Source organism: Saccostrea echinata, unplaced genomic scaffold, assembly GCF_033153115.1.
Source record: "Saccostrea echinata isolate AGI-Se365-2 ecotype Australia unplaced genomic scaffold, CSIRO_AGI_Sech_v1 ptg000016l, whole genome shotgun sequence".
Classification (NCBI taxonomy): domain Eukaryota; kingdom Metazoa; phylum Mollusca; class Bivalvia; order Ostreida; family Ostreidae; genus Saccostrea; species Saccostrea echinata.
The window spans coordinates 15,697,037-15,711,205 of record NW_026889765.1 but is presented as its reverse complement, the minus strand read 5'-3'; the positions used below and the strand labels follow the sequence as shown (position 1 = coordinate 15,711,205).

The 14,169-nt window shown below is 32.7% G+C and overlaps 1 protein-coding gene across 2 annotated transcripts in view; it reads right to left on the bottom strand.

The window, feature by feature from the left end:
• Window positions 1-12,296, bottom strand: part of LOC133188504 (uncharacterized phosphotransferase YvkC-like) — a 59,940-nt gene extending 47,644 nt beyond the window's left edge. For both annotated transcript variants that reach the window (XM_061323962.1, XM_061323961.1), the window contains exons 1-17: window positions 12,195-12,296; window positions 11,556-11,722; window positions 10,733-10,989; window positions 10,528-10,593; window positions 10,194-10,307; window positions 9,397-9,506; window positions 8,369-8,424; window positions 7,875-7,927; window positions 5,149-5,276; window positions 4,518-4,665; window positions 4,223-4,406; window positions 3,612-3,674; window positions 3,156-3,205; window positions 2,779-2,945; window positions 2,275-2,345; window positions 1,761-1,825; window positions 1,251-1,398 (exon numbers count right to left, since the gene is read on the bottom strand). In XM_061323962.1, the coding sequence (XP_061179946.1) occupies window positions 1,251-1,398; window positions 1,761-1,825; window positions 2,275-2,345; window positions 2,779-2,945; window positions 3,156-3,205; window positions 3,612-3,674; window positions 4,223-4,406; window positions 4,518-4,665; window positions 5,149-5,276; window positions 7,875-7,927; window positions 8,369-8,424; window positions 9,397-9,506; window positions 10,194-10,307; window positions 10,528-10,593; window positions 10,733-10,989; window positions 11,556-11,722; window positions 12,195-12,294 (1,947 nt within the window). In that variant the 5' untranslated portion in view covers window positions 12,295-12,296. The remainder of the gene's footprint in view (window positions 1-1,250; window positions 1,399-1,760; window positions 1,826-2,274; window positions 2,346-2,778; window positions 2,946-3,155; window positions 3,206-3,611; window positions 3,675-4,222; window positions 4,407-4,517; window positions 4,666-5,148; window positions 5,277-7,874; window positions 7,928-8,368; window positions 8,425-9,396; window positions 9,507-10,193; window positions 10,308-10,527; window positions 10,594-10,732; window positions 10,990-11,555; window positions 11,723-12,194) is intronic.
• Window positions 12,297-14,169: the final 1,873 nt, after the last annotated feature.

Here is a 14,169-nt window from a genome sequence, read left to right as displayed (position 1 = left end):
TAGTTGATAGAGCCCCTCCCTAACACCAGAACCCCTGACCCTGGGGCCATGAAATTCACAATTTTGGAAGAGGTACTCTTGCTCATCATAACTATGTACTTAGTTACTTTATTAAATATCTAGGAGCAGAGAAGAAGATTTTCAAAGAATTAATACATTTTCACTATATAATAAATAGAGCCCCACCCTAACACCAGAACCCCTGACCCTGGGACCATGAAATTCACAATTTTTGAAAACAAGCACTTTTGCTCATCATAACTATGTACTTAGTTACTTAATTTAATACCCAGGAGCAGAAAAGAAGATTTTCAAAAAATTAATGCATTTTCATTATATAATCAATAGAGCCCCGCCCTAACACCAGAACCCCTGACCCTGGGGCCATGAAATTCACAATTTTGGAAGAGGCTCTCTTGCTCATCATAACTATGTACTTAGTTACTTTATTTAATACCCAGGAGCAGAGAAGAAGATTTTCAAAGAATTAATACATTTTCACTATATAATCAATAGAGCCCCGCCCTTACACCAGAACCCCTGACCCTGGGGCCATGAATTTCACAATTTTGGAAGAGGTACTCTTGCTCATCATAACTATGTACTTAGTTACTTAATTTAATACCCAGGAGCAGAAAAGAAGATTTTCAAAGAATTAATGCATTTTCACTATATAATCAATACAGCCCCGCCCTAACACCAGAACCCCTGACCCTGGGGCCATGAATTTCACAATTTTGGAAGAGGCACTCTTGCTCTTCATAACTATGTACTTAGTTACTTTATTTAATACCCAGGAGCAGAGAAGAAGATTTTCAAAGAAATAATGCACTTTCACAATATGATCTATATAGCCCAACCCTGGGGCTAGAACCCCTGACCCTGGGACCATGAATTTCACAATTTTGGTAGAGGGCTCAATGCTTATTACAATGATGCCAACAGTTTGACTGCTTGATGTCCAGGAGTAAAGTAGAAGATTTTTAAAGATTGCATTATTTTTGGTGGTTTTAGCCCCACCCCTAAGGCCCCAGGGGGGTAGGGACCATGAAATTCACAATTTTTGTTCCCCTTCATCCATAAATGCTATATGCCAAATTTGGTTGAAATTGGTTATGCAGTTTTAGAGAAGAAGCTAAAAATGTTCAAATGTTAATGCACGACGCACGCCGACGGACGAGAACGGATAGCAATAGGTCACCTGAGTGACTCAGGTGACCTAAAAATTTCCATCCGAGAGAATGGCTTACCTCCCCTAGACCATAAGATGCATCAATAACCATGTGACCAGAACTTCCTGTTACAGGGTGGTTTGTGAAGAGCACACCCGATACCTCAGATTTCACCATCTCCTGGATAACCACACCCACCAACACTCTGATAGGCTGACCATTCTGTCTGTTAAAACAAAATAATTATCATAAACTCAATCAAAGCACTAGAATGTAAGAGCACATCTATCTATACTCTAATTCAGATTTAGTGAAATTTTGCTTATACATGTACTCAGAATGAACCATGTGAATGAAAAGTGACAACTTTGCTTTTTGCATTTATTTTGCATTTATTAGCAATGCATTAATATGCAATGTACAAGTATATGCACATCATTTTTAGAAATTTATTTTCAAATTAAAATATTAATGGCTTTTAAGAGTCATGAAAAAATGGCTTAACATATGGTTTTAAATCTTGGCAGCAAATTTAGATGTTTGGGTTTAACAAATGGTGTAGTTTGATGATGCAGTAAGGAAGTTAACCTTCTATACTGAACAGCCTGATAGGTGAAGGCAGAGGCCCAACACTTACTGACAGCTTTCAGTATCTACAAAAAACAAACAATACTTTACACTCTTCAAGGTCAAAATTTTTTCATACACATAGTACATGTTTTGTAAAATGATAAGTTTTCAATAAATGAAATTTATCCTAATTAATTAAGCTACATGCATGTATCTGATGCTGACTCAGATTAAAGCTATCTGAAGCTGACTCTGAGTAACTGATTCAAAAAAGATTGTTAGGCCATGAATTAACAAAGTAACCTAATACAGTATGTCACAACTCATTTGTAACTGTTATTCACTAAATATTTTTCACTTTATCACATTCGATATAATATCACATTTGATGTAAATTTCCTTGCACTGGGATAATGTTCTAGAGCCATATTTCAGCCAGAAGTGATTAAAACTTCACAGTGACAATTAAGTTTTATCATTAAATACATCTAAATCTTGCTCCACAGTATACATGTATTTCTGAACAGTTTACCTTCTCAGCTCCACAAACTCCTAAAAATGTCTCCATCTGTCCCGCTCCTGATGCCTCACTACCATCCTCCCCTGAAAAAACAAATTAATGAACGCTTCTTAAAAGAGAACTAGTCTAGCTACTACTGGCTCTGGGACATAAAACCTTGATTAACTTACTTTGATCGTAGTCTCTCTTATCTACATTTAATTCCTTTTGTAAAAGTGAGACTTTGATCAAAGAGTGAGCTCATCCAAGTTTTATGGCTACAGAACCAGCAATCAATTCATTTCACCAACATTCTAAATTGATTTATTGTCCATGTTTTTGCCCTGTTCATGATTTGTTTTGTAAACTGGGATTTTTGAGATTGATCACAATTTGTTATCTTCACTTTTTCACATTAATCTTGACTGTGAATGTGCTTTTTCAGATATCAAAAACCTGAAAAACGACAAAGTATCGTCATTTTATCATTTTGTTGAGTAACATTTGATGATAAGGTCGGAGTGATTTTTTATTTACCTGAAGCAGATGACCTGACTGCAACACAACAGTGTTCATGGTTAGCACCAAATACATCCTTCATTGCAGACAAAATGGCAGATCTAACATCATCACTGACCAAACCTCCAGCAATGGCTTCTACAGCTTCTGAACAGATGGACTGCTTCTCATGAATATTTCCACTTCTGGTAAAAAAAAATAAAAAAAAAATTCAATGACATAATCTCTGCAACTTATATGATTCTTTTTTAAAATCCTCAAGAGACAGACTTTAAAGAGAATAGGAATTCTAAAATTACATCTATGTGCAACAATAAAAGTGCTCTACTCTACATTACAGCTGCAATAAACTGGTTAAAACTAAGTTAAATCAAATATTTCAATTTCTACATCACCTGAATGATTCCTCAATTTTTGTGATGGCAGAATCAAAGGACGGATATTTCTATAAGTAAATAAAAACTTTAGTGTTGCATAATTCAGGCAGGCTAATGTGAAAAAAATTGTGTATCAGTACAGGGTAAAACTCTCAGTACATGTACCTGACTGGACAGTCATTCCTGGCATAAATTGTAACTTTTTTCATTAATAATTATGTTTTACAATTCAAGACCTTTTCCTGGTCTTTAATTTTACAGTGATAGCATATTCAATTACAATATTACCTTAGTGGCTTACTTTAACAATCAAAAGACTAGAACATTTGCAAATTTGTTGAATCATCATGATTTTCACATCAAATTTTGTTATTTTGCCTTGACAAGTACATGTAGAAATTATCAAAAAGATTTTTAAAACCTATATGTAAAATTTAAATACATGTATGTTGGTATCCCCAATACGTTTATTACCTGTAGTTGTGTCCTAAAGGCTTGAAGTGTGATACAAAACCCCTTAGTTACCGCAAACTCCTCCTGCAAATGACACGCTGTAAAATCAACTATTTTCATGGGGTCAAATTTTCGTGGTTTGAAAAAAAAATTTGTCCCTGGGGGTTTGATTTTATGGTTGAAGACATGAACAGGAGAGTCTAGTTCAGAATTTAACATTTTGTGGAGGTTATCAATTTGAGTGTCTCTTCATACCATAAAAACAACGAAAGCTAATTACCTTCCAAGAAAATTTGTGTTTTCCGTTTGCATTCCTTAAGAGACAAACATGAAAGTTAACGTTTTGACTCCAAAATCTATTACCCGTAAACCTACATTGTTGTGAATACATGTCCAGTAGAAATTGTAACAGTTCCATAGTAAAACATAGTTGTAGGGAATTACCATGGGCACTGAAATGTTTTTTTTTTCCTTTTAACTGTTATATACATTATTCTTTATATCCTGTAGCTACTTTTTAAGTTTGTAGAATGTATATACTTGATAAAAAAAAAAAAAAAGACTTCATTGTTTACTGTATCAAGATCTGAATTTACAAATCCAATACTTCTCTTTCACAATTCTAATCTTACCTTGTCCTGAACAGATGATAACAAGCCGAGTTGTGACCCTTTTCCTCCCACTAGTCGGGTACTGCAACACGCCTCCTCAGTGAAACAGAGGGTGAGAGCTTTCTCAGAGCCCGAGGCCAAATCCCGAGGTTCACACAGCAAAGGGAGAGAACTAGGAGGAAGGTAGCTTGGTCCATTGCTATTCCTAGAGGTATAAGAATGAAGTACAGTACTATTATCAATATCTGCACAAAACACTGCCATCAATTCTGGTCTCATTTACCATTCATTGTTAAGGCTCCAAATTTCCACAAACCTGTATTGAAACTCTGTTATGCCATAAGCTGGTTTTCCATTGACAACATAACGACAACATTTCTCATATATCCTGCTCCCTCTGTCCTCGTGGTGGTACCATTCTGGAGTTACCTCCCCCTTCACATCAACACAGAATGTCATTCCTCCTGGAAGAAAGAAAATTACTTCAATCATATTTTGAGAATTAATTTTCCACTGAAAAACACAGTTTTAATGGATTAAACCCAATTTATGCCAAAAACAGCAGTTTAAAGCTACTGATGAATGATTTTTCTTTTTAATTTGAAGAGCAGCACTCTCTTGGTGATTATAATTTAAACATCTTTATAATCACTTTGACCATTATTATAGAAATATTTTCTGTGATCTTTTAAATACTGTAAAAAAAAAACAACATATTTTCGTGAGGTGAAATGTCTGAGCTTGAGGAAAAATCAGTGATTCATGAGGATTTGATTTTATGAGTGAAGAACTGCGGAGTTGTAACTTATGTATTTGAAAATTTACATTTCTTGGAGGATTTAATTTCATTGGTCTCTTCATACTGTAACCATAAAAACAACGAAAAATTAAACAACTACAAAAATTTGTGATTTCGCAGTAACATGAACAGATGACAAAATGATAACCTGCTGTCAGTTTAAAGCTGTATTCATTAAGAGGCCCCTCATCAGGAGCCACCTCCCACAGTTTAATGTCCGTGTCCTCCACAGAGAACGTCTGGGAGCTCGGAAACATCAGGTAACCAACCTTCAAACTGAGTAAAAAAAAAAAAAGAGACAAACAATAAAGACAACTCAAAATCAATAGTGATGAAATTTTTTGTGTTTGCACATATTAATTAGGTATCAATAAGTCACATGACGTCATGTTAAACCAATAAAAATAATTGTTTCCATGGCAATATTGAAATCAACAATAATCAAGAAATGTTAAATAAATTGCAACTGGGTATTAAAAGGTCGCATCAAAGTTAATTTTTCGACTAGTATGTTTTACTCGCAATGGTCAATATTTTAATCAGATATGAAATATTCTCATCTCATTCAACCACCAATTGGAAGTTGATTGTACATTCTGGCTGTGGTTTGCAAAGGATGTAAAATTTTCTAGATTTTCTTATCTGCTCAGCACAGATATGGAGATGAATAACAATTAAAAATCATTTAATCTGGCCTGCTACAATTCTTGGCAATCTTTTTTATCATACTGATAACTAAATGGGTATGTAATTATGAATTCTAAGAATATGACAATCAGAAATACCTCACTCAGTTGCACTTTAAACAAAGAAGTAAACTTCTTAAAGTTAATAAAACCGCTATGGCATTACACCTTTAAAATGTGAAACAAGTACTGAACAAACATTGCTTGCAAGTCGTTTAAAGACACTGATTTTATACTTCTGACATGGATATCTGAATGTACATATGTTCCATTAACAATGCAGTGGCAATATTATACATGTACCTGGTAAATAAGTACTGGTTAAAAATTAAAACTGGTTTAATCAGTAGTATAAGTACTTTTATAAATGATTGTGATGAAAATAAATAACGCATTGAAGATAAAATAAAGAAGAAACCCAAGTTAACAGTTTTTACACAAATGTCCATGTACTATATAGACATGCAGGCACAAGTTTGCACTTAAAGATATGATAATAAAATGAAAGTCAATGAATAAAAATGAAACAAAAGAGCCAGTAGCTGAATATAATACAAATTAATGCAATAGCTGTAAATAACAAAGTATGCACATTCAGTATTAATTTAAATTGGTAATCCTCAGTCTTCACTGAAAAGAAACCTCTACCATCATGCTTGCATGCAAAAAACTCTCTACTTACCAAACAAAATATTTTGGCTATAATGGATAAATGGTAACCATGTGTAAAACATGGAAGTATATATTTTTAAATTCAAGATGTTGTATCGATTTTTTATTACACTTTCAACTGTGAAATACTGTAATTTATTTATTAAATGACAATGATATTCTGTTGCAGTGTGAAAGAACATCAATTAGAAAGTGATATTCTATCACAATATGAATGAATATCAGAAGTGCAGTAAAACTCTGGATTTTCCTTCCCTTAATTCACAAAGAATGTTAAAAAACTTCCAACAGAGACTATAACTTCCAAAGTTTCCCCAAATATGTTGTTGAAATCCATGTTTTCAATCTTAACAATCTCTAAGTTTGACATCTCAACCACTCAACTAGGAAGTCACAACGACTGACACAACAGTGTTAAAAAAACACAGCTACATAGGCAAAGGAAAAATCAAAGAATTCAAAATGTAATAAAATGAAAATTCAATATTATGTGGTTGGATATGGAATTCATTTCACAAGTGGTACAGGATTTTTTAATATACATTTCCACAAGTGCATAGCAGGAGTAAAAAAAAAAAAATTCTGTGCCACTCGTGAAATAAATTCCATATCAAACTATTTCTATTTATTTAATTGTTTTTGTATCTTACATAATTATAACCTCTGGATCATCATTTTATCAAGTCTATCAAGTCCATTTCTTATTGATAAAAATTTATAATAAAGGGTACAGAAACTATGTGTTTCTATCTTTTAGCGTTATTAAAGGACAATAATTTTACTCGATATCATATGCATATGACAAACTTTCCCTGTTTTGAAGTTGAATGACCTCAGAGATTTGTACTGAAATTTCATTTTTTAATGAGAATATCTGAATGTTATAAGTACATGTAAAACCTTTTTTAATGTAGCTTTTAATGAAAGGTCAGACTATCAATTATGTAATCGACTGTATAGTACAAATTTCAATAAGATAATCGATAGTAATTTGGTGTTATTTGCAGCACTACAAAAAAATGCTCTAACCCCCCATCCCCCCTATAGACATGTATGCACACTGCTCCTTACAAGTTGTTTTAATAATGAAATAATTACATGTATATAACAAATGTAGTCCATATATATATATTACTTCATGTGAAAAAAAATGCAAATAACCTATATCAGCTGAAAAAGATATATTTTAATATATCCATGGCAAAAAATTGGGATTACATGTATATAATCATGCTAGGATTAATTTAAATGTAAAACAAACAAAAAAATCCACAATCCACACCAACTACCCTCATTTAATTCTCATCTTCACACAAAAATAAACCTGCATGCAGTGTTGACTTATCAAAACCCAAAATGCAATTAAATTCTATAATATTTTAAAATACATGCTTCAAGCAATCATACTATTCTAGCAATAAGCCTATCTCACTCATTTCTACTACAGTACTGCACATGTTGCAAACATATGAGATATTAACCTGTAATTTAGATATCATATTGAATGTATACTTACTGTGACATATTTTCTGGCATGCTGACCACCCCTACTTGTATAATGGTACCATCCTATTTCAAAGATCAAATTTTTTGCAAAGTTTCATTATTTGATATTTAAAATTCAAAAAGGAAAAAAAGAAATTAAAGCTGGATTGCAGTAACGTCAACCAATACAGTCAAGCCTTGTTATTCTGCATGGACATCAATAATCTGAATGCCTCACAATCCAGATGAATTTTGTGTAAACAGAATTTACAATTTTTACCTATCAATTATAAAAGGTAAGTTTCATTAATATTATTCCAGATGTTTCACACATCTGAATGATTTTCTATTTATCATTAGTATTTGAATGAACATGCAAAGCTCAGCTGTATAAGATTGTGTCCATATATCAACATCAAGTTTGTTTTTGTTAAAAATTGCCTCTTAAACTTATTTACAGATATAAGTAAATAAAAGCTTTGCACTTCTAAATTTTGTGTCTATAGTACTAAATCTGTTGCCAACCTGTGTGAAAATGAAGTGAATGACGTATCTATGAAAGGATCTCCAATCACGTACACCTATAATCAGCATAATAAATAATTAATCACTTCTCATTTAAAAACATTAGCAATTCATAGCTACATTTTAATTATCTAATTAACATGTTAAATAAAACGGATGTTTACAACTTTCATGTTAACAAAAGTTATCTCCTTTCTGATAAATGAACATCCCAATCCCCCTCCTTTCCCAATGTCCTGTGCCATTTAAAATGTTCACAGGGTTTGACACTAAGGCATGTCCGACCGACCCAGTCTAGTAAATGAGTGGTCCGGTCATGTAAAATGTACATGAACTAGACTGATTGGTCGTGTTAATCAAATAACTGTTCAAAACCCAATTCAGTCATTCATATAAATATTCCAAAAACTTTTAAAGAATTTTTGTTAATTTGTCCGATTGATATTCCAAAAACTTTTAAAGAATTTTTTCTTAATTTGTCCGATTGTAAACACAGCTATCGCTCTCTCAAGAAAAAAATCCCTGTATGATACAATCGCTATTTATCTCTATTTTAGCCATGGCTGTAATAGACAAGCCGTGATAGAGACTAGCGTTGTTCAGTATCAATATGGTACAGATAGTTACTGAAAAAATATATTCTGCAATTAATTTATTAATATTTAAGATAAAAAAAATTATTAAAAGTTCTTTGAATGATCTTTAAAGCTTACAATACTCGCATGTCTTGATGAACCTGACTCTATTGGCTTGTTTGAAACAATTTCAAAATTACCTCAATAAAAATTAACGATTTCAAGAAAAAATTGGCAGGTTTGGTCAGGGCTAGTGATTTTACGGTCAGGGCTAGTAAAAATTATGGGAAGTAGCCCGACGGGTCTAGTACTCATAAATGTTAATGTCAAACCCTGGTTCACAAAAATTAATTTTGTTCATCATGATCTCAATATTATTTTCAGAAAGTGAAAGATTTCTACATCTGATACTTTCCATCACATGGTAGGGATTCATATTGTAATAAAACCTACCATAAGAGTGGTCCCTGACAGCCTTAAGACGGAGGAGTTGTTCCTCCCTCCCCTCCACCTGTATCCTCCCGCACAACTCCCCCCACTGCTCATAATGAGTCTGGTGGTCCCTACAGAGGAATATATCAAAATATTAAAAATAGCACTGAAAAAGAGCTAGGGCAAACAGGACAGCATTTTCATCCTGTTTTCCTAAAGTGCTTAACTTTATATTCAAGGCATGTATACAGTCAAACCTCTTTATCTTCAACTTGATGCAACCCAAAAAAATTTTTGATATATCCAAAGGTTTGAGATATTGAGGGTAAAATACATGTACATAAAAAAAAGTGGTTGGGACTTCCAAATGACTTCAAAACATCAATGGTATTTGAGATATCAATGTTTAAAATTGAGTTCATGATGTTCAAAAGGAAACAAAATTTAAATTTAATTGGTTTGGGGACAAAAATGACATTCTGTTGACATTGATCTCAAGGCCTAGAATAAAATGTTTGCTATAAATTTAATAATAGACCAATTGGCATTTCCTTTCAACTCAGAAAATTCTGATGTACTAATTTTATTTGTTAATTTTTTTGTATTTCCCATGTTCTGTGGTAGGTATATTATTCAACAATTATATTTCTTTCTTTCTTTATCATGGAACTTGCATCTCCTGTGTGGGCAGGGCAACATAAACAAATCCTATGAGCACCATATTTTCTCTCTTTTACTGTTTAAACTTTGTTTTCTTTTATTTTTCTTTTTTGATATCAGATTATATTTTTTTACATTAAGTTTGATATTTTCTGTACCTCTGAAGTCTGTTAAAGAAGTCTCTTGTCCATTCTTCCCTAGCCATTGCATCTGCTAGAGCTCTTGGACTGATGTTTGTGTCAAAATTAAATGGATCTGTCATAGCCTTCCATCTAAAATATAAATATTACTCCAAATATTTATGACAATCTTGTGCATTAACTACAAAAGTGGATACTGATTTGTTATACAAATAACAGTAATATTATTTATATTTTATATGAGAAATGTATTTCTAAACATTTGTACTTTTATTGAGAAGTAAAATGCAACTTGATATCTTAATGATACACCACAGTAACAATGCATTTAAATATTTACTGTTATACTCACATAAAGGAAAATTTGGTATACGTCAAGGTGCCATCCTCTCTGTCTAATTCTTTACATACACCTTTTCTGCAATTCATCATCACAAAATTTCAAAAAGTTTCCTTATAAAGAAAAGATACCTTTTCTATACTAATCAAAACCGGTCTGTCGAAGTCACTTATTTTTTTTTAATAAAACAATAACTTAAATTATTAGCAATCACCACCTGAGCAGTCCATTGAAGGAAATTTTCCACTTCATCATGGGTTCAAGCATTTCAATTCTCAGTCCCCCAGCTGTAAGTGTCCCTGGGGTCACATTACTGACCAGGGTGTCAGGATGTACTGGGTGGTGGAAGTCCCCCACCCCTGGAATTCGTAGATACAACCACACCTCTGAATGTCGACCGTGACGACGGGCAACTCTGGCAGCAAGATATACTCCATCTTTGTTGAATCCCCCAAAGTAAACTGAATCAATTGCCTAGAAATGAAATAACACTGTGCAATTTAACAATTTTCTTGTGAGCTACTTTAAAACTTTTGAACACAACAAAAATATATGAGTTGACTACAATCTTCAGGTAATTAAAAAACCTATTACATCATTACCTAGATCAAGATTACCATATTTTTATGATATATCTGCAAGTACTTCATTTGATATACAGTCAAACCTCATTATCTCGAACTTGAAGGGACCGAGAAAATACTTCGAGATAACCGAGGATTCGAGATATCTAGGGTAAAATACTTAAGGAATAAGCAGTTGGGACTTCAAAATCACTTCAATATATCCTTGGTATTCGAGATATCCGTGTTTGAGATACCAAAGTTCAACTGTATATATATATTAACATGCAATAAATAAATGGCCTTGACATTTTAAAAATTCTTGAAGGCATAATAATCAAGTCTGCCATTCAAGCAAAATCTAATGCTACATGAGTCTACCAAGCAGGCTAGTGAGCCTATACAATATAGCTATATAGCATCAATATTTTTTCTAAAATCGTAAGAAACAATGGTTCTCATAATAGTTTGACTTACAAAAGGACTATCCATTAATGGTGGATTGTCCTCCATTTTTTCAGGGTCACTGACAGAGGCCCCATACCCAGAATTCCCTTCCTGTAATGTTTTCTCTTTCCTCTTCTTCCATTGCCTTAGTTTGAACATGAACAGGAAAATGATTCGTTTGAGATGATACCATCTGCCTGATTAAATAAAAAAAATATTTTGGGAACCTTTGAGGTAGCTGATTTCAAAGTATGTCCCATGGGATCATTTGAATTCTTGAGGAAATATGCATACATTCAATACCCTTGGATACAATGAAAAAATCTCCAGTACAATAGTACATATGTGTCATCAACTTATCAAAAACCATTACCCTCAGATGTTTTGAGGATTAAATTAATTTAAGAAGTACATCAAAGATTTCTTCATGATACATATATTCCATTCTGCCTCTGACCAAAAACTTGAAAAGTCAGTTATTTTTAAAGATCCTTACCACTACAGGAAAACAGTATCAATCCTATATATAAATCAATTTTAAAATTTTAAACATGTTAAACATCTTGGTTTGATTTCAATTCCACAAACAAAACATGACCTATCTACAAGTCTATATACATGTTTTTATTATCATATATAAATTTGATCAATAATACACTCAGCTTATACCTGGCTGTCTGTAAACTCCATTGATTGGTGCTGGCACAGGTTTAAACAACTCCCGTACAAGTAAGAGGATGCCAAGGTAACAAACTACTGTCCAAAACATACTGAAATAAATCAAAAGTATAAATGCGCATGGCCCTTCAACCCTGATGTTGATATATGGGGCTACTGGAGCTGAAATGACATACAGTGGCTGCAACGTTATTGTTGACAACTTACACGAACGATCACGTTACACGAACGATTCCGCACGATTAACGCACGATAGAATCTGTTACACGAACGATCTTTCACGCACACGATTCTACACGTTACACGATCTTACACGCTTGCTAACGCAAACGCACGATTCTTCACGCAAAATAGTTCAAATTCTTTAGGAATGGATATTTTCAAAACGAAATAAGGCTTAATACTTATTTTAGATTTCAAATAATTATTGATATTATTTCATTGACTTTGAAAAATGAAAAAAAAATAAAAATGGATATTTCTGGAACTAAATACATGTGAGACTTATTGATCATTTTAGATTACAAATGATCATTTACGTAATTCTCCGACTTAAGAAAACTGATCTTTTCAGAAGATGTACATGTAGGTGGGCCTTGAGTTTTGATTGAATTGGATTTCATAATATGTAGAAAGGGATAAGTTTGAAAAAAATGGCATGAAAATGAATTAAATTATAAGTTATATCCATGTTTCCATTTGTGAATCTCTAAATCAACAATTATTTTACAAATTATTGATTTGCAGAAATTATAAAAATATTTTAAAGTATGCTCCAGAGATAAACACTGATAAACAAAACCCCCACAATCATGTCGTGTACATGTACATTCGCCGACTAAATATTTATGTAAGCATTGAGAATTGTTTATTAATTTATTTGTAAGAATATCTATTTTTCTGATCTATTGATTTTAAAAATATCTTTACCATAATTAGCAGTATACATAATTAATCCTTAAACATCCAAGTACGGTTTATCACAAAAAATCACGCTATTTGACAAGAACACAATATTGTACGACTTATCATATTGATTATTTCCAAGCGATAATTAGTTCGTTCTTCTTTCAATTATGTAAATCGCTCCTCATTTATTTTTTTTGGATTGAAAAAAAAAGAAAAACAGACAAGCGAAATGCTTGTATAAAAACAACATTCCGATAAAAACTTACAAAACGAAATTTACGCGTTTCTTCATGCACGATCACGCACGATTAAAACCGCAAACGATTGAGTCTGATACACGCACGATCTCTCACGTTACACGAACGATCACGCACGTTACACGAACGATTCTACACGATTGGTTTGTCAACAATAACGTTGCAGCCACTGTAGCTAGGATATGGTTCAAGCCTTGCATTCCGACATTCTAATAGTCAAATAGTCTGACAGTCTGGTCCAAAGATTTTTTGAATGCAATATTCTCTATATACCATACTAATAAATCTTTGTTTTGATTAAACATGTTGAAATATATCAGAAACCTAAATTTTTTTCATAATTTTAAAAAAGAAATTGAGAACTGGAAGGATCAATATATATTCAAACAAGATATAACACTTCATACATACTTGGTGTGTTCTAAACTCTTTACAAACTTCATTTTTTGACTGTACGGTACCTGCACATGCTTTTATTACACGGAATAAAGGATTAGATAATATTGCTTATATATAAACCTGTGGATTGTGTCAAAGTTGGCCAAATGCATTGCATCGCATAACTTAAAGCTTTAAATTATACAGTTTAACTTTTTTGGCTCAAAACCTGCAGAATTTAAAGCACTTTATATAGCATGTCATGTAACCCTCTTCGGGAAAGTGTGTCACAAATTTAACCCAGTTTCAGTGTAGTATACACAGTTTGTTTATCTTAGCATCTTGGTCCTTTTCTATAAAACTATACTTAATTATTGTTAATACTGTAAACAATTTCAATTTTATATGTATCAGCATTAATG